The following is a 20,406-nucleotide window of genomic DNA, read 5'->3' as shown; positions in this document are numbered from 1 at the left end:
CTGTCATCCCCTTCTCCTCCTGCCCCCAATCCCTCCCAGCATCAGAGTCTTTTCCATGAGGTGGCCAAAGTCCTGGAGTTTCAGCTTTAGCATCATTCCTTCCAAAGAACACCCAGGACTGATCTTTAGAATGGACTGGTTGGATCTCCTTGCAGTCCAAGGGACTCTCAAGAGTCTTCTGTTAAAGCTCCGATAATGCTGTGTGTGTAGGAAATGCTCAGCAGTGGGTAAGGCAGGATGAGAGGTGACCTGTGACAATGTTTCAGAGTACCATGCCACGAATAAGCTCTTCCCCTGGCATGGAGACTGGCCTGAGCCTTCCTCAAAGTCACCATTCAAATGTGTAAATTTCTTTTTATCCCTTATTCCTGCTACCAGCTCTTCCGAGAGACAAAAATATAGAAGACAAAACAATGACATAAAAAAAAAAATCATCATATTTCCATTAGCAGCCAGGACTTTTTTTTTTTTTTTTAAATCTCTGAGGACAATGACCTTCTTCTGCTGACCTAAAATGGCTTGAATCAGCCAATAGTCCACATATATTTACTTATTTCTTTTCTTCTTGGTACAGTCTCCAGGAAGACGCTGTTGCAACAACCACGATGAAGTGGTGAACTCTGGCCTCTTTGCGTCGTATTCACAATGGTCTGTTATTGATCTGGGCATAGCGCAGTCTCCAAGTTTGGACCAGGAGGAGCGCAGCTTTAAAGGTTCCTTCTCTTGAAATAAATAAGCATCCAAGAGAAAGAGAAGCCAATGTTCATTCCATTCAGTGATATGGTAAGAGAGGCATGGTGATTTCAAGTTATCCGGGAGCCTGTCACTGTGATGGCTTGCCCCAACAATAGTGACTGGGCTGTAGTGGCTTAGTCCTCTTTGCCCCGCCATCCATCACGCTCCTCCAGGCTTTTTCTTCTTTCAAGGACCCTGGCACCACACCCTCTGACGATCCATGAATCCCCAGTGACCTTTGCCACAACCAGGTACAGATGGGAGCTGTGCCTGGCTTGTGATCTGGGCACTTGAAAACATTATTCTTTTATGGAGATCGCTGAATGGCACTGGGAAACGTGGTGGGCTCTTGCTTTATTCTTTTCTGTTTTTTTTCCCCCTCTCTTTCTGAGTTGCAGATGCCAGCTCCTTTTACATATTTAAAAGAAAGGAACTTGGGACAAGAGGAGCAAACAAGACAGGAAAAGCAGAAATGTGAAAACCTCCTTCAAGGTAATTAAATGATTAGGGGCCTTTGAAATCCACCAGATAGCTCAATTGTCTCTGTTTTCATTTTATTCTTGGGCCTCTCTGCACGTGAAATCCCTGCCAGATACACCACTCTGGGAAGCCAGAGGCAGTCTGAAAACCTCTTTGTCTCTGCTCCCATCAAGTTACTTGTGGGTTTCTGAGCAACGTAAGAAGATGTACTTCTTAAGTTCTTAGCCCCTGGCTTGGTGGGTCAACCAGCCCTTCTTCTGCTCCTGACCTCACACTCTAAGACAAAAGTCCAGGTACAGCCTTTTTTCAGGGTCTTCATGCCAAGATGTGCCCCTTGGCTGCCAGACCCCTGTCTGTCTTATTAGCTTTAGCTCCACTTTGTCTTAGTTCAAGGCAAGCAGAGAATGTAACCATAAAAATTAGACTTACATTCCTACTTAAGGCCAGGACATTACTTCTTTTCTTCCTTTCCCCATGAAGGGATGATCTAGGTCTGGGGCTCTTCTCTGGATTATGAATTCAGAGCAGCCATTTCCAGCCACAGACAGACCCGGTCGTAGAGGCAGAGGGTCATAGAGGGTCTAGAGATTTCCATGGCCTCTTCTTGTTCTGGTCTGAAACCTACAAGGGACTTGATCGGAACAGTCAAAAGAGGATTTCAGCCTCTGTCCAGCTTCCCAGGCTGGTGTATCTGGCAGGGATTTCATGTGTGGAGAGGCCCAAGAATGAGACCAAAACAGAGACAACTGAGCTATCTGGTGGATTTCAAAAGCCCCGAAATCATTTAATGACCTTGAAGAACGTTTTCACATTTCTGCTTTGTTCTGTCTTCTTTGTTCCTTTGATCCCCACCCAGTTGGGATCATCCTCTTACTTGACAACTTCGCCATTCCTTGCCTTCCCCTCTACATGGACGGCTCTGCCCACTCTCTGCCCTGAGAAGTCCTGCCTGGCCAGTACATCCTGGGAGAATGGGATCCAGGGCTGGAAATTCCTCATTGCCAGGCACAGGTCAGTTAATTTTCCTGGGTAAGGAGAGCCCAACCCAGTAGATGCTGGTGGTGAGACATTTCCGTGGTGGTCCAGTGGTTGAGAGTCTGCCTCCCAATGCAGGAGACGAGGGTTCGATCCTTGTTGGGGAACTTAGATCCCACATGCTTCGGGACAACTAAACCCACATGCTGCAACTAGAGAGCCTGCATGCTGCAACTACTGAACCTGTGTGCTTTAGAGCCCGCACTCTGCAACAAGAGAAGCTTGTACATTGCAACGAAGACCCAGTGTAGGCAAAAGAAAAAGAAAAAAAAAGATGCTGGTGGTGGGGTGTTGTTCCTACCTTTCAGAGACAAGACAGCTTCCCTCCTGTCCATAAGGGTATGGCCTAAATTAGGGTTCCTGGTGGGGTGGGAATCTAGCCGGAGGGGGAGGGGCACCAAGGCGAGCCTCTCTGTACTCACCATGCCCTATCCAGTCCCCTAAAGAGCCCTTATGCTTTCTGTACCTGGAAAGGCCCTGCTCTCCCAGCTAAGGTTTTGCCATATGGTCATGGCACTCATGTGGGTGTGTGAAGAGGGCTGGAAGGTACATCCAAGACCGGGGGGTGGGGGCAATATCAGAGCCTGTCTGAGTCCAGCATTGGCTGAGAGAGTGCCCTGTCCCTGCATCCAGTGGGGTCTAACCAACACGATATACATATCGCTTCTCCATCTTTTGAAGCAACAGCATTCTAAACCACTCTGTTCAGAACTACTGACCCCATGGTTGGAGTCAAAGAGCACCATCATGTTTGAACAACAGTAGACTTTTCCAAAGTGATTTTACACCCATTACCCTTGAGGTCTCTGCCCTAAAGCTTACATTATCAGCGAGGAAACAACACAGGCATAGAGGATGTCTATTATGATGATGAAGACTTTGCAGGGATAAGATAAAGATAGGAGGGAATAGAAACAGTGCCATGGTCGTGGAGCCCGACTCTGGGCCGTGATTCACAGAGTGGACCGTGCAGCTGAATCGCAGATGCCTCAGCCCCGAGGGGCCATCAGCTGGTCTGGGAGACTTTGCATCTCTACATGTTCCCACATGATGCCAATGCTGCTGGTCTGGGGCCCACACTTTGAGAACCACCACTCTGGCAGGGGTGGGGGAAGATTTAGTGACCATCTTTTCATTCTTATTCTCTTTGACCTCTTCGATCTCAGCTCAGCTTTGTGGAAAATGCTCCAAAGGAAAGCTAGAGGTCTCTACATACAATCCTGCTCTGTACAATTATTTCCAGGACACACACACACATCTCTGGAATTGTTTTGGAACTCACCTGGTGTGTGGAGGGTCATGCCGGCTGGAGTGACCTGGAATGCACTCCTGCCTGTAACTGAATCCCCAGGACTGATCCAGAGTGGAGAACTTTGCTTGTTTACTGCTTTCAAGAAATGATCCTTTAAGAGGCAGGGTTGGAGAGCGAGGGCGTGGTCCTCCTGGATTTACCTGTTTCCTCTTTTTAAGGGAAAGCCTCCTTCTGTGTCCCTTGCTCATGGCAGGCAGCACTCATGGCTCTGGCTATGGGACCTACCTCAGGCAGCTTCACCCGGCCTTCCTGGAAGGAGCAAGACTTGGGGTCATGGGTGCAGACGTGGCGGTATTTACACCAGTGGCAGCGGTACGGGCTCTCCACACAGGACAGGCACCTGGGCACAGAGGCGGAAAGGCACACATCATAGAACCTGTATGTGCCCAAAGCCAAAATCCTAAGACTCTAGAGCCTAGCAAAACGAGTCTCATGGTAGGAGAAACCACCCTTACACACTCAGGAAGAGCAGATCTGGTTAAAAACCCAGCCCCTTCCTCTCCAAGTCCTCAGGAAGCTGAGAGTCTCTGGCATCCTCCCTTTTAGTCAGGTACTTGACAACCTGATCCCCCAGGACCTCATCAACCACCCTCCAATTTTACAGGATGGCCCTCACATTGGCTGAACAGGGAAACAGTGAGGTCTGGAGTTGAGGGGCTCATCCAGAGAACCCATAGCAATTAGGACAAACAGTGAAATTGAGTTTTAATTCCAGTTGACTCCAGAGTCTCAGCTGACATAGACTCACCCTGGCAGGGGAAGGTCCTGAGGCTGCCCCCCTCAGTATGATGAGCTCTTACAGAATTGGCAACCCAACCTCTACTCATTACCCCAGGAAACACAAGGCAACTTGATAAAAGCACCTTCCTGTTTAAAACCCAACATGGTTCCCTTCTTCTAAAAGGTCAAACCTAAGTGCCTTGGCACGCAGGCTAATCCCTTTGTGGTCCAGGCCCACTGTCCCAGCATGTGTCTGGTGCTTCAGCCAAGAACAGACTGTGCTGTCCTTCTACCTGGAGTACCATTTCTTCTGCCTCACCATCTCCTCTTGCTTCTTTGACTGATGGAGAGTTGGTCTCACTGAAACCTTCATCCCACTCATCCCTTTGTTTCTGTCTCTGAGACAGTACTGGTCTTGCTGTATTACATTTTACTTATTTGCTGTCCTGTTTATCTGCTTGCCCACTAGGCCATGATTCTTGGGGGGTAGGGATTGAATCTTTGCATGTTATTATTTTCTGATCCTCCCTGTCTAATGAGTGACACACTGTCTTGCACATAGGAAGCTTAAAGTCATTTGTTAGACTGAATGGAAACTTAGAATATGCTTTCATCTACCAGCTTCACTTTCCTAGAGAGGCAAAAGGGGAGTGAGGGATTAGGTCACTAAGTGTAAAGCCATGGCAAGCTCTTTGGAACAAGGGAGGAAGAGAATTCCAATCGGCTGGGAGGAATGGCTGCCTGTTACATGGGGCTCCAAAGAGAGCCAAGCTCTGGACTCACAGCTGCCATAACCAGACAAAGCCCACAGCCTAGAGCCCCAAATATCTTTGGTGATGTTAACTAGCTTGTCCTATATGGTGAAGGAGACGGAACATTATGTTAAAGCCAGCAAAGCTTTTTGAGATCAGGCTCTGTGGTTTTCAAACTGTGCTCCATGGAACCCTGGGAGTTCCATGGAGCTTTTCTGGAGACTGTGTGAGATGTGAGGGATTCCTAGACAGAGGGGTTCCAGGTGCCCTTAACTTTCAACCATCTTCTACTTCCATTCATTTTGTATCTTGGGCTTTCACACCTAATTTTAGCTGAAGAAAGGTTTCTATGGTGAAAGAAAGGTTTGTACCTTCTCAGTATGGTCCAAATCCATCCTTTTAGAGAGGAAATAATAATAATATAATAACAGTAAAGTGCACAGTGCCTAAACAATGGGCCAGACATGGATCTAAGTGCTACCCTTGTAATAGCTCTTTTAGCTCTCACAGCCATCGGTGGGGGCTGGCAAGCAATCAGCCATGTACCAGTCAATGGGACCGAGCCCCCACCATGTCAGCTGTTAAGTATGTGGGTGATGTCTGCAGGAGGAGAACTACCACGTCCTCATTTACAGAAGACACTGGGGCACAGAATAGCTATGTGGACTAGCTGGCCTGATGCCACAGCCTGAGCCTCTGTCCTCCGTGGCTTCCCTCAGGAAGCAGATGCTCCAGTCAAACAGAGCCAGAGCTGGAGCCTGAGCAAGAGCCAGACCCCACCCCAGGCCAAAGCCTTCCTCTGACGCGTGCCAGCTGAGTCCTGACCCCTCTGCAGGGAAACTGTGCAAGCTGAGCTTTCAGGTGACGTGGGACCACCTGCTCACACACACGGGGCTTCCTCTGGCTCCCCAGACCCCTTCTCTCACCTAGGGTACTGGCTGCTCTGTTCCGCAGGTGAAAAGCACCCCCTCCTCAACAGATGGTGGAAGGTGAATCAGGTTAGACAGGTTTATGCCAGAGAAGATGTATGGGTGAGGGACCTGGAGCTCCCCAGCTCACAGGCTCTCACTCTGCTCATTCTAGCCTCTTCCATTAACCCCATGGGTGCCAGAGGAAGGAGGTGAGAGGTCACCTTACAGGGCTTTCAGATGGTAAGATGGAACAAGGGTGGGGCCTCCTATCTTTGGATGAACTTTGACCCCAGAAACAGGGAGTTGAGTGAGACTGGGGGGCACTTACGAATTGTGGACACTGCAGTTGTAGAAGACAAAGCTGGTGCTGGCGAAGGTCATGCCCGTCTCCTTCGACTTGAGCTGCAGCTGGACAACGTGGTGGTCCCCTGTGGGCAGAGTCGGCCATGAGGTCAGGTGGAGGGCCACAATCGCGTGTCAGGTCCCACTGAGAGCAACACCCCGTGGGAAAGGGCAGCCCACTCCCCAGGAGGTGTGCTTAGATCTCAAAGGACTTGGAATCAGCTGGGCCCAGTCCAGGGCAGAACAGAATAATCCAAGAACAGAATGGCCGCAGACAGTAGCTCTAGTCTCTTCTTGCTTCCTCACTCTAGCCCCAGCATCCACCTCTCATTTGCTTACCAGGTTCTTTCCTGTACACACACACACACACACACACACACACACACACTCTGACAGGTATTCACATGTGCATTCACATGTATGATGTCCATGCAGGCCGCACAGAATTGTGAACACACGCATTGACTAGCTACCAGGAGAAATGTGTAGGCACTTGGCAATGTTGCCACAAATCACACAAGGAGTTTTGCATGTACGTAAGCACCCCACGAGCCCCTTCCACTTCTGTAAGGGGAGACTTTGACACTCCCTCCTCGGGTGGACTGGTGGCTCCACTCGGGCGGGCATCCCTGGACTCCTCAGCTGGCACCAGGAAGGAGCTGAGGCCCATGTTTAATTCACAGCCCTGACCCCAGGCCCCTTGTTCTGAGCCTTCCCCAAGAGCCTCATTAATCAATCAGCTCAGAACAAATGTGACAAGCCCAAATGGAGGACCAACATGGAATCAGGCTGCCCAGGCTGGCTTGTGCCTCCCAGCGCTGGGCCTCTGTCCACTCCATCCTTCCCATGGCAGCCGGCCATGGACAGGCAGCTCTGGGGAGGCCGGGCGGGTTGGGGATGGTGTGGACAGCAGTCAAGGTCATAGGCCCTGCAGTGCAGGCAGGAGGTAAGGAGCCAAATGACCCCTGCACCCCATCCCGCCTCCCATGCCAGCCCTCCCATGCTGCAGCAAGCTCTCTAAGCTGGCACACTCCGATGCTGTGCTGGCCGCTCCCTCCCTCGCCCTCTTGGCACTGGTCCTCACCCGTGGTGAGGCTGACTCCTGTATGCTCACCCGGTTTCAATTCCAAAGGCAGTGGAGGGACACTCCATCCCCCTCTTTCTGGAGCATCCCCACCAAGGTACACCCTTTCCTCTAACCCGCCCCTCCTGTGTGCTCCCCGCTCCCCAACCCCCTGCATCTGTCCTGAGTTCTCCTGGTCTAAGCAGCAGGAGGAAAGACTCACCACCCAGCTTTGCCTCTGGGGACCGCTCACCGTTCTCCTTGATGATCCGAGGCACCTCCTTGGCTGCCGGGGAGTAACACTGGATCTGATTGCCTATCACCAGCCCATCCATCTCTGACAGGTCCTCAAAGGTGCAGTTGACGCCAGCTGTCAGCTCCGGGACGTTGTATGTCTCCAGGACCAGCTGTGAACAGCCCAGTGTGGGGAGAGAGAAGAAGAGAGAAATGGGAGAAGAAATGGGAATAAAGTAAGAAAGAGGGAGGGCAAGAGAGATCAGACAGAAAGAGAAGAGAGAAAAGCATGTGGCAATATTGACATAAAGAGGAAAAGACCCAGTTTATGACGGAGCGGATGGAGAAGGTAAACAGTAAGAGGCAGAGAAAAAAGAAATTAGCGTCTGAATGTAGTTGGCCCAGGAAATGGAAATGACTGTTTAGGGGATTTGTAGGTAGAAAGATGGGCATGATTCCATTATCTTCAATTTTGGAAAACGGGAACATCAATCACCCAGGCACCTGTGTCCCGGCTTCTCCCTCTGCCCTGCATCCTTCCCATCTCACAGGCAGGATGGCGTTCCCACACTCTCCCTGTCTCAGGCACGCTTCAGGTCTTTTCTCAGTTTTCCCTGCCTTTCTATCCATTATGCACAGCGCCTCTTCCCCAGTATTCCTGCAAACGTTCCCCTCTCCCATCCCCAGGGACACATTCTTAACCCCTGCCCTGCTCTGGGGTAGCTTTGCTGGCCAGACACAGACCAGCCCTCCTGGGGGTGGGGATGGGTCTGTGGCCCTTTTGGTGGGGAAAGGGCTCTTCCCTAAGTCCCTTGATCCCGTCCCACCGTCTCACCAGGACGTTGTACTGAGAAACGGAGATGTTGCTGGGGTGGACGGTCAGCCGGACGCACTGCTTCACCTCGGAGGCGAACCTTCGGGGCTCTCTGGACCGCTCACAGCGCTCCTTCCGAGTGCACCTGGGAGGACAGAGCGACCCACGGGGACTCAGGATGCGGCTCCTGGTCCCCCGAGGGGCTGGCACGGAGGTCAGGCATTGCCAGCAGCAACTAGGAGGTGCCCAGGACTAATCTTCTAGTTTCCTTCCACCAGCCTGTCCAACCTCCATCACGCCCACTTTGGAAGAAGGCAATTCCAATCACTGGTTGCCACATGCAAACCCCTGAGAGTCACCCCAAAGTGCCCTCAGGGCCTCCTCATTCACAGAAACAGGTGAAAGTCCTTTCTATCCCCCCTCTCCCCTCATTCTCAGCCTTCACCGCCCTCTCTCTCCTTTGCAAACCAAGGCTGTTCCTTCCAGATTTCTCCTCTTTCTGATTTCCTTGCTTTTGTGCATCCCAGTTGCTCTGTCTGGATGCCCCTCTCACCATATTACCCTCATCCAACTTCTTCGTATCCCTGTAAACATGGTTCAACCATACTGCCCTCGCCATGGCGCCCCTCTCCCCACCAACCCGCTTCTACCAAAGTGAAATTAACAGCACTGTGGGCATTTCCTGCCATCTAGAACTTTTTGGACTGTATGGCAATTATTAAGCTAAATGCAGCCCTCTCCTGTCAAGTGTGAACTTCTCAAAAGAAGGAACTATGCCTGACTTATTTTGGAATCCCCTGCATACCTTCTGCCCAGCAGACAAAGGTAAATGTGAGTGAGCAGGAGGGACCGAGGGGGTGGGGTGGGTGGAGGAGTGATTAAAATCGCAGAGTGTAGAAGTTCAGTGTGTGCTTTGGAGCCAGGCTGAGCTAGATTCAGACTCCAGCTCTGTGGCCCAGGGTCACTGCTCTAGTGAAAGTGGCTCAGTCCATGGAATTCTCCAGGCCAGAATACTGGAGTGGGTAGCCTTTCCCTTCTCAAGGGGATCTTCCCAACCCAGGGATTGAACCCAGGTCTTCTGCGTTGCAGGCGGATTCTTTACTGGCTGAGCCACAGGGGAAGTCCAAGAATACTGGAGTGAGTAGCTTATCCCTTCTCCTGCAAATCTTCCTGATCCAGGAATCAAATCAGGGTCTCTTGGATTGCAGGCAGATTATTTACAACTGAACTATCAGGGAAGCAGGCTCAATGCATACATGCATGCTAAGTCACTTAGTCCTTAATCATGTCTGACTCTTTGGGACACCGTGGACCATAACCCGCCAGGCTCCTCTGTCCATGAGATTCTCCAGGCAAGAACACTGGACTGGGTTACCATTTCCTTCTCGCCTTGCTCAAGGTCACCAGCTAATCAGAGAAGCCTGCATTTAAACACAGATCAACTCTGGACCCTCCATTCTCACCCACTGTGCTCTGCCTCCCCAAAGCTTCTACTAAACCCATTTCCCTTGCCATTCTGATGTCCCCTTCTGTGTTTAACGCAAGTTAAAAATTTTCCTCCAATCTTCTTTTCTGGGCTAATCTCTGTTTTTGCCTGCCCCTGGAAGCACTTTGAATATCACTGAGACTCGTGAATGTTCCAGGACTCATCTAGAAATCACATCCCAAGGGTGAAAGGTCAGCTAAGAGTGTGGTCGTCTCCAAGGCGCCCCTGGGCGGCTCTAGCAGACCCGTGGCAACAAGGGCATCTGCCTAAAAGTCTGGGAAGTTAATTTACCAGCCTAGCTCCTCTGCGCGGACTTCATTACCTCCAGCCATTAAGCTAATGTTATGGACTTTTCCAGGGTGTCTGCACTGACATCGCTATTAATAGTGTTATTACTCCCATTAACAGCAGACCCAGAGAGCTGGTACGAACTTCAATTATTCACTGACTCCCCAACTTTGAAGTTCCTATTTCCAAGAGCAATCAGTAGATCTGAAAAATGGCTTTGATTAAATTATGAAGAGAGGAAAAATGAAGCTACTTTCAGCCCAAACATCACCAGGAGTTACCAAATAGAGTTCAGGCAGAAAAGAGGTGACTCTCCTCTGCTTCAGGGGTTACAAAGGAACCTGGGTGGGAGAATCTCACAACAGGGTCTAGCTGCATGGCTCACTGCTCCCGAAGTTCATGGGACTGCATCTTTCCACGGCTCCCAAGAGCCTGCAATTAACCATGTATCATCTCCCTGCAGATTTAGGTCTGTAGTGCAGGAGACCCAGGTTTGATCCCTGGGTCAAGAAGATCCCCTGGAGAAGGGAACGGTTACCTAGTCCAGTATTCTTGCCTGGAGAACTCCATGGACAGATAAACCTGGTGGGCTACAGTCCATGGGGTCGCAAAGAGTCAGACACGACTAAAACTTTCACTTTGAAGGGAATGGCTACCCACTCCAGTTTTCTTGCCTGGAGAATCCCATGGACAGAGGAGGTTGGCAGGCTATAGTCAATGGGGTTGCAAAAAGGCAGACACAACTGAGCAACTAACCCTGAGCACAAGCACAGGGAAGCCATCTATAGCTTTCAGTTTTCAAGATCCCATCCTGCTCTGTACTCTTAGCCAAATTACTCTAAGATCATGGCATCCTGTCCCATCACTTCATGGTAAATAGATGGGTAAACAGTGGAAACAATGGCTGACTTTATTTTTGTGGGCTCCAAAATCACTGCAGATGATGATTGCAGCCATGAAATTAAAAGACACTTACTCCTTGGAAGGAAAGTTATGACCAACCTAAACAGCATATTAAAAAGCAGAGACATTACTTTGCCAACAAAGGTCCATCTAGTCAAGGCTATGGTTTTTCCAGTAGCCATGTATGAATGTGAGAGTTAGACTATCAAGAAAGCTGAGAGCAGAAGAATTGATGCTTTTGAATTGTGGTGTTGGAGAAGACTCTTGAGAGTCCCTTGGACTGCAAGGAGATCCAACAAGTCCATTCTAAAGGAGATCAGTCCTGGGTGGTTCATTGGAAGGACTGATGCTGATGCTGAAACTCCAATACTTTGGCCACCTGATGTGAAGAGCTGACTCATTTGAAAAGACCCTGATGCTGGGAAAGATTGAAGGCAGGAGGAGAAAGGGATGACAGAGGATGGGATGGTTGGATGGCATCACCGACTCATCACCATGAGTTTGGGTAAACTCCGGGAGTTGGTGATGGACGGGGAAGCCTGGCATGCTGCAGTTCATGGGGTCTCAAAGAGTCAGACACAACTGAGCGACTGAACTGAACTGAACTGAACTTGCTGCCTCAGTTTTCTCAACTATAAAATGGGGACAAAATAGTACCTACCTAATGTGGTTATTCATGAGGGCTAAAAGAGGATGTGAGTAAAGCATGGAAGACAGCAGCTGATGTATAATAAGTCCTCAATAAAAGCTAATGCTACTGTCCCATCCCTCCTCCACCTTCTCCATCCAAGCCCTCCAAATCGCAGCTGATGAGGAAGTACAGAGCTCCTCTCAGTCTGGCCCATGGAGCAAATCAAAGATGGAAAGAGAAGGATAGGGACAGCACTTTTCCTCTTAATGAGGGAGGGCCAGCCCCAGAGGGCAGCAGGGAGCAAAGAGGAAAAGCCTGGGTTGTAGCTCTGCGTTCCTCCCAGCTGTCAAAGGGTATTGAGGACTCAGCTCTCTTCACAGAAAGTCAAGTTTAAGGTCAGTGTCAGGAATGTTTTGACATTTCTACTATCCCTCAGGGCCTGTGAGGGTGGAAGCTGTGAATGTCCAAAAGCAGACAATTGACCTTAAAAGTGATGGGGAAATGGAGGGGAAGAGTGGATTCCTTCTGGGTTCTTACAGGGTCTGGTGGGGTAATGGCTTCGGTGCTTCTGGCACTCTGATACCTCACTAGCCCAGGCAAGAGCTGGGAAATGTGCAAAGGGTTCATTTATGACCCCTGGTAGGGAGGTGGTGCTGCTGGCTTAGATCTTTCCTTCAAAGGAGCTACAGGGACTTCCCAAAGCATCTCTGCATTCCATGGTGGGGGCAACTTGCGCATGGCGGAAGACCCTGCTTCATCCATTTTCCAGGCAGGACTCAAATAGAGCATGCCGTATGGCTTTAAGTTTCTAGACAACCATTCCTGCCAGCACCAAGGCCGCCCCCACCGAACACAGACTGCAAGAAGTGGGCCCCGGCAAGACAGTCCAGGCCCGGGATTGGAGTCTGACCCTGCTAAGCTTCTCTTCCCTCTCCCCCTCACTCCAGTTTCTCTGCGGAGGGTCCTCCAGCCCCATTCCAGAGATGCTAAAAGCCCTTGGGGACAAAGGCTCTGGCCCCTGGAGGGGTTATTATTCAAGTCAGTGGTTCCAATGAGATTATCCTGTCTAATGAAGCAGCTCCTACCGCCTCCCCTAAGCCTGAACTTTCACTGCTGGAGAGTTCCCAGCCAAGTGGAAAATTAGAAGGAGAGAAATGGAAGAAGGAAGGGGGTGAGGGATAGAGAAAGAGGTGGTGATTAAGTTCTCCAGAAATTAATTCCTAAATACGGCAATAGAAATATTAACTCCCAGGGCTGCCGGCCGGGCAAGCAAATTTCAATTTGGAAGGGGGGCTATTTGTGAGTCCGAACTCGGTGAGCCTCCAAACTGGAGTCAGCGGGGGGCATACATCATTGCTGGTCCATCTCCCCAGGCCCTCCAGGGTGGGTCTACCTGCAGGACTCGGATATCAGAACTAGCTCCTTGCCTCTCCCCACAGGTGATTCCCTAGTCCTCAACCTTTCACGATGGTCATGCTTGAAGTGCAATATTTGGGGAATCTGTGTTTAGAACATGAAGGAGTTGGAAAAAATGGAATGGAGGTGGGGCTCTCAAATGAACTTTATAGAAAAGTTAAGAGGAACCTTATTCAAGTTGGAGATCCTGGGGGCACAAAAGGACTTGCATTTTGCAATCAGTTTGGAGCTGACTAAGGGGACATTTAGTTCCTGGTGGCTCAGTGGTAAAGAACCTGCCTGCCGTTGCAGGGGATGTGGGTTCGATCCCTGGGTTGGGAAGATCCCCTGGAAAAGGAAATGGCAACCCACTCCAGTGTTCTTGACTGGGAAATTCCATGGACAGAAGAGCCTAGGGTCGCAAAAGAGTCAGATATGACTTAGCAACTAAAAAATAAGAATCAACAATGGAACAAACTGCTCTCTTCGCTCTTTCCCAGGTAGCCCTGGGGCAGCCACACACACACACACACACACGCACACACACGACTGTTTCAGACAAGGTGTGGCTGGTTGGGGTTGCCTGAAGCAGGAAGACACACAGCCTCTGCTTACACTGCCACTGAAGTCAGAGCTACTTCCCGGCCCCCCAGGGGTTGCCCGCCCATCTTCTCCTTAACTTTCAAGGTGTGGCTGTAAGACGGCTCTTGTCACAGCCATTATATAGTGGAGGAGACTGACCCAGGCCTGGTCTGTCCATGGACAGGTTCTTCTTAGTTTAACCCACTGCTTCTGCTCTAAGTAGCAGCATCTTTTCATTCCTTTCCTTTCCTTTGTTCCATCTTGGCAGAAGCTATACAAAGTGAGTCCTGAAGAGTGGCCCATGCCAAGCCATCCTGGTGAGGGCATCCTTCCAGGAGAGGAAATTGGCAAAGAGGAGGGGTCCCTGGGGCGGGAAGGGAAAGACTGTCTCAAAGCTGATCTTATCTCTCCCCTGTCAATGTCCTGGGTTACATAAGCCTCCCAGGGGTGATGCTGATGACCCTGCTGAAGAAAGGTAACGTCTGGGCCAATCGATGGGGCTGGGTCTGCGGGGGATCCCGTTACCTTCTTGGCCTGGGCATGGGAGGGGAAGTGGGAAAGGGGGCTTGGGGACCTGATGGTTGGAGGGAGGGTTCCAGGCCCAGGACAAGTGAAGGCTGGGCTTCAGGGCTATAGGTGGGCTATCGCATTTCCTTTCCTTCAACCAAGACAGAATAGGCTAGGGACCAGTAGGGTGGAGGCCCTGCAAAAAAAAAAAAAGGCTCAAGGTGATGGACAAATAGATACCCACTTTGTTGAAGCTTTTGTTAGCATTGGAACCCAGCAAGCCCATGGGCTGGGACCTGGGCCTGCGAGAGGGCAACAGGAGTGACCCTCTGTGTAACTGGGTTGGCAGGCCTGATTGAGGGTGAGTAACAGGAGGGAGGGTTTCAATTACACGAGCATTTCTTAAGCTTGTTCAGTCTGTAGCCCGCCTGTGCCCTTGCTGGTACAAACAGCCCTTTCAGCCACCTGAGCCACCTGTTGGTGGGGGCCCCTCCTTGAGCTTCACACATGCTCACTCTCCTCCTGCTCCTCTATCTGTTTCTGTCCCTCCCTCTGTCTCTCTCTCTCTCTCACACACACACACACCTGCTGTCATTCTCTTCCTGCAGAGTTCCCCATCCCCTCACTCTCTCCAACCATGGGAAAAGTTGGCAAAAGTGACAGAGAAAATGGACGTATCTTGAAATGACAAGGAACCCCATTACCGATGCTCTTTTGCATGGATTTTCCTGGGGTGGGCTGGCTGGAATCGCAGCACTTAGCACAGGGTCTTGCCTGCTGTGCAAACTTGACAAGCGTGCTGATTCTAATATAGACTGCGACACTCACCCCATCCCTGGATCACAGGCCTGGTTTGCAGGGACTTGCTGCTAGGCAGAAGGTCTAATATGGGTCCCTTTGTGTGCCTGAGCCTAGCAGAGTGCCTGGCACAGGAGGCCCAGGGCTGGTGTGAGAGATACAGGGACAAGTCTGTGTGTATGGGCATGGAGCCTCCGAAGTGATGAAGCCCCTGCAGTCTTCACCTCCCTAGTAAACTCAGGTGCCCCGATGGAGCATCTACATGTTATCTGGCATCCTTGTCCTTCCCCACTGCCTCTGCCCAACCCCAGCCTGCTCCCTTACCTCCTGCTCAGCCTGAGTCCTCATCTATCAATTCGCAGCTGTGAATGCCCAGTTGGCATCTGTTTCAGATGAAAGGGATGCAAATGGCATATTTAGGAGAAGCAATGTCTGGCTTTGCCCCGAACTTAAGCAAATAAGAAAGAAAGGCCCCCAGGGAAGAATTAAGACAGGGCATGAGGGAACTTTCCAGATAAGTTGTTGTTCAGTTGCTAAGTCGAGTGCAACTCTTTGTGACCCCACTGAAATCAGCATGCCAGACTTCCCGATCCTTCACTATCTCCCAGAGCACCCTCCAACTCATGTCCATTGAGTTGGTGATGCCATCCAACCATCTCATCCTCTGTCATCCCCTTCATCTCCTATCCCTTCATCTTCTGCCCTCAATCTTTCCCAGCATCAGGGTCTTTTCCAGTGAGTGTGCACTTCACACCAGGTGGCCAAAGTATTGGAGCTTCAGCATCAGTTCTTCCAATGAATATTCAAGGTTGATTTCCCATAGGATTGACTGGTTTAATCTGCTTGCAGTCCAAGGGACTCTCAAGAGTCTTCTCCAACACCACAATTCGAAAGCATCAATTCTTTGGCACTCAGCCTTCTTCATGTTCCAACTCTCATATCAGTAGGTGACTACTGGAAAGACCATAGCTTTGACTGTACAAACCTTTGTCAGCAAAGTGCTGTCTCTGCTTTTAACATGCTGTCTAGGTTTGTCATAGCTTTTCTTGATAAGAGAATATTGTACATCTTGATGGGGTGTGGATTACATTGGTTTATGCATTGATCAAAATTTTTCAGACTGTACACAGAGCATCTATTTATCTCACTCTATGTAAATTAAATGTTAAATCCTGATTCAAAGCATCTTAGAAGATCCAGGGACCCACTCTTCTCCACCTTACCATGTGGGGCAGGGGTTTCTCCTGGTTATTAACTCTGGGAGGGAGGAAGGATCCATGTACAGATTGTCACAGAGGGCAGGCAGCTTGGGTCTAGGATGCTCATGAGCTGAGTGCTCCCGGGGAGTTGGGCTTTACATCAGCACAGCCCTGAGCACCAGGTCCTTCCCACAGCCAGGAGGCTCAAGGTCACGGAGAACCACACCTGGAGCCGGCAGGGCACTCTGGAGCTGGGATGCTGCCCCAGGTGGCTACACAGCTGGGGGATGTGCAGTTTGGACTTGGCAGCAGGTGCCCAAAGTTCACATCCATGGCCATTTACTTTAGGCCACGCTGAGAAGAGAGCAGCTGGGCTTCCCAGTGCAGGCTGGTGGCCTCTTTCATGAACTGTCCGGACTTCACCTTGGACCCAGTCCACTCCCGTTTTCTGCCACTTGACAGGAGGCAGGTATTGGTTACTGAGGGGAAACTGAGGCCAGGTAGGAGTCACCTCTGGGACCTGCTCCTGTCATTCTCGTTTAGCTCAGCTCTAGAGCGGGGAGGTGGGAGTACTCGCAGCCCCCCGTACTGCTGTCTCAGAGCCTCAAGGCCCCTGCTCCTCACAGGGCTCCGTGCTATGCGGGGCGGGCTGGCATTGCCAGGCAGGATCAAAGCTGACACAGAGACCGGCCTTTGGGTCCCACAGGCATAGAGTGTCAGAGGAGGCTGGCTTTCCTGATCGCCCTTAAACGATGCCAGGTGTGAGAGCCTCACGCCACGAGCAGCTGAGCCAACCTTGGCCAAGCTGAACACCAGCTGCCAAAGGCCCCTAAAGAAGGCATGGATCTGGAGCACAGCCCCTTTCTGAGAGGCCTCACTGAGTGGGACAAAGAAAACGACTTTCCCATTGCCTTGTAAAATATCATCCAGGTGACTCTTTTGCATTGATCAGAACTGATCTGGCTTCTGAATGCAGCCTCTCCCATCCTCTACATGCCGGCCAGTCTCAGGCATCACTGTTCTGTTAGGATACACAACTTTGAGTACGCTCCTCTACCCAGCTTTCCAGTCATCTCTGAGCTATGTGTATTTCAGGGTAGGTCGATGGGCCTCCATTTTTCCCCACCCCCACAATATGCCTGAGGACTTTCAAACCTTTCCTTAGCAAACTCAAGGTCTCGTGATGCCTGAGGCTGTCACCCAGAGAAGGGAGGTTGCCCATCCTGGGCCCTTTGGGGAGGATGTGTTAGAATTTAATAGGTCACTCTAACTTTCAGAGGCACTCCTGGGGTAGAGAGAGGCAGGACCCTGCCTCCACCTTCTTATAGTTGGAAATGACTGGTAAGTGTCATTGGTCACATACAGTTCAGGCTCTTAGTAAAAAAATCTTAAGTCTCTCTTTTTTTTTTTTTAAATTTATGGTACTTGTGTCCAGTATTTTTGCCTGGAAAATCCCATGGACAGAGGAGCCTGGCAGGCTAAAGTCCACGGGGTTGCAAAGAGTTGGACACAATGGAAGCGACTTAGCATGCACGCATACACATATCCAACTCTTAGCATGTTATGTTTCAACTGTTAACTAGAAGCCTGGGGTTCCTGCAATGAAAGCTTGACTGGGACCAAGTTCTACTGAGTGGGACCCAACTACTGATGGTTTTTCCAGTCAGCCATGCCAAGGCCAAGATTCTTTGGATCCCACTAAGAAAGGCTTTCAGCTCTCCCCATATGTCTGGGTGGTTATCTATACCCTACTTTCATCCCTCGGTTCATTTTTCAGGATCCATTTGCCTCCACTGTGCACCATTGCCTTCTTTCCACTTCTGGAGAGTCAAATGGAGCCAGCAAGGAAGAGGCACAAGGTGGGAGTGCCAACTAGGGCAGAGTTTCACCCACTGGTCTCATAATGCCGGGCACAGGGCACTCTGACAGCCAGTTGAATATTTGGACAGCCCCAAGGAGAGCCTGGGCTTCCCAGATGGTTCACATGGTAAAGTGTCTGCCTGCAATGCAGGAGACCCAAGTTTGATCCCTGGATTGGGAAGATTCCCTGGAGAAAGAAATGGCAACCCACTCCAGTACTCTCGCCTGGAAAATTCCATGGATGAAGGAGCCTGGTAGGCTACAATTCATGGGGTCACAAAGAGTCAGACACGACTGAGCAACTTCACTCACTCACTCAAGGAGAGCCTTTAGGTGCTACACACTTGAACTTAACCCTCAAATACCAGAAGATTCTGGGCAGACACTGAAGTCTGTTAAGTGACTGTTGAATCACTAACCACATAAATGATTTAGCGGCCATGTAAGCCTGGAGAAAAAGAGTCCAATGCCTTTTTCTTGCTGTTCAGCCCTGGAATGTCAGTCTGCAGTCAAACTGCAACCACAATGTCCAGAGATCTCCCTCCAGCCCCTTAGAGTGTAATGATCCCAGGTGACCCCATATCCTGACTCATCACCATTCCCACGTTGACATTTCCATACATTTTTACGGGAAGTTAACAATTTAAAGTGAAGTCAGAACACAAGAAGGGAGATAAGATTTACAAAGGATACAAGGGAGGAAGAGTAAGAAAAGGGAGGAAGAGAAGAGAGAGGTCAAATCGAAGGAGAGCAGCGACAGAGGAGAAGATGAAGAGGAAGAGAATTACCTGGGGATGCGGGAAGCAGGAGGAAAATGCCCAGAGGTACTCACGTGTTGTGGAGCACACACCAGCCACAGTGGGGGTCGCCCGAGCCAAGGCACTCGCTGCAGCTCTGATACTGGCCGCAGGACTCCACGGGGACTCTGGTGAGCTAGGGCAGGACCACAGGAGAGACAGAGGTCAAGCTCTTGTAGAACAGCCTGGAGTCTGCCAGGAATTGATGTTATCTCGTCGGGTGTATCATCTAAGACTGTGCCGTAGCAGGAAGGGGCCTAGAACCCCAGACCCGAAAGGGACCTGGAGGGATCGTATTTGAGCAGATGGCCACGTAAGCACTGGTTATTTTCTTAGAAGTCTCTGGGAATAGACGCCAAAGAATTTATATCACATTGTTATCAAAGATATTTATATCCTGTACATTTAAATTCTCCCACCATCCAAACCCTCAAATATCACTACAAACATGCAATTCATCACACATTTCTCTTATCAATGTAATCAACATAGGAGCTTCTTCTTTCTCCATTCGTTTCTCTTTCACCCCCATTCCCAGACCTTCTCCTTCAGGTTTCATCATTTTTGTGGTTCCAGAGAGCATTGCACCCAAGTCCAGTACCTTCCTCTCTCTCTGTAACAAGGTGTAATCCACTCGCTTCATGCTGCCATTTGCCCACTCTCTCTTTCTCATAATGTTGGCCAACTGGCTCGCAGAGTTGTTCACTCTGGAGCTTTTAAAGAGCAGCTGTTGCTATTTCTCTTCCTACCCACACTCTCTTCATGACTAGAGGCTTCCTCTCCAACCCCAAAACTTTATCTTCACTTTCACCAGCCGCTTGTTAATGTAAAATGTTCCACATGACATTTCTGTTTAGCCCAAATGCTTCTATTTCCTGCATCCCCATAAAGATCTTTTGAATTTCTTTGTTCTCCAACATAGCTTTGCCCCAATGTCTTTTGACATGATTTCTCAGGGCCTGAGAGATAGGAGGTACTTAACAATGATACCCAGGATCAAATGGAATTTTAATTTCCTTCCTAGAGCCTTGGTCTTTCTTCTCCACTTTTACCAGTTTCTTCTTTACAAAAAGGTTCTAATCATTCTTTTCCATTTGGGATACCTTTTTATCTCAGTGGAGGACTTCTTACCTAATCTTTCAGCTTGAGCTAAGAGAATTTGATGTGCTTATCCTTTTTTTTTTTTTTCAAACTTTGTATTTTGTTTTAGGGTATAGGCAATTATGGGCTTCCCAGGTGGAGACAGTGGTAAAGAACCTGCCTACCAATGAAGAGACATAAGAGACATAAGAGACTCAGGTTTGATCCCTGGGTTGGGAAGATCCCCCGGAGGAGGGCATGGCAACCCACTCCCGAATTCTTGCCTGGAGAATCCCATGAACAGAGGAGCCTAGTGGGCTACAGTCCATGGGGTCACAGAGAGTTGGACTTGAAGCGACTTAGCATGCATGTACACATAGGCGATTATATCACAACATTCACAATGTTGTGATGGTTTCAGGTGAACAGCATAGGAACTCAGCCATACATATACATGAATCCACATATATCCATTTTCCTCT

The 20,406-nt window shown here is 49.9% G+C and overlaps 1 protein-coding gene across 1 annotated transcript in view; it reads right to left on the bottom strand.

The window, feature by feature from the left end:
• PLXNA4 (plexin A4) overlaps positions 1–20,406 on the bottom strand; it is a 489,083-nt gene that overhangs the window by 98,109 nt on the left and 370,568 nt on the right. Inside the window, exons 5-9 of the mRNA XM_018046916.1 lie at positions 18,880–18,980; positions 8,420–8,543; positions 7,604–7,757; positions 6,274–6,373; positions 3,788–3,902 (exon numbers count right to left, since the gene is read on the bottom strand). Of these exons, the coding sequence (XP_017902405.1) occupies positions 3,788–3,902; positions 6,274–6,373; positions 7,604–7,757; positions 8,420–8,543; positions 18,880–18,980 (594 nt within the window). The remainder of the gene's footprint in view (positions 1–3,787; positions 3,903–6,273; positions 6,374–7,603; positions 7,758–8,419; positions 8,544–18,879; positions 18,981–20,406) is intronic.

The sequence above is a fragment of the Capra hircus genome, chromosome 4, assembly GCF_001704415.2.
Source record: "Capra hircus breed San Clemente chromosome 4, ASM170441v1, whole genome shotgun sequence".
Classification (NCBI taxonomy): domain Eukaryota; kingdom Metazoa; phylum Chordata; class Mammalia; order Artiodactyla; family Bovidae; genus Capra; species Capra hircus.
This window is presented reverse-complemented; position numbering and strand designations above follow the sequence as displayed.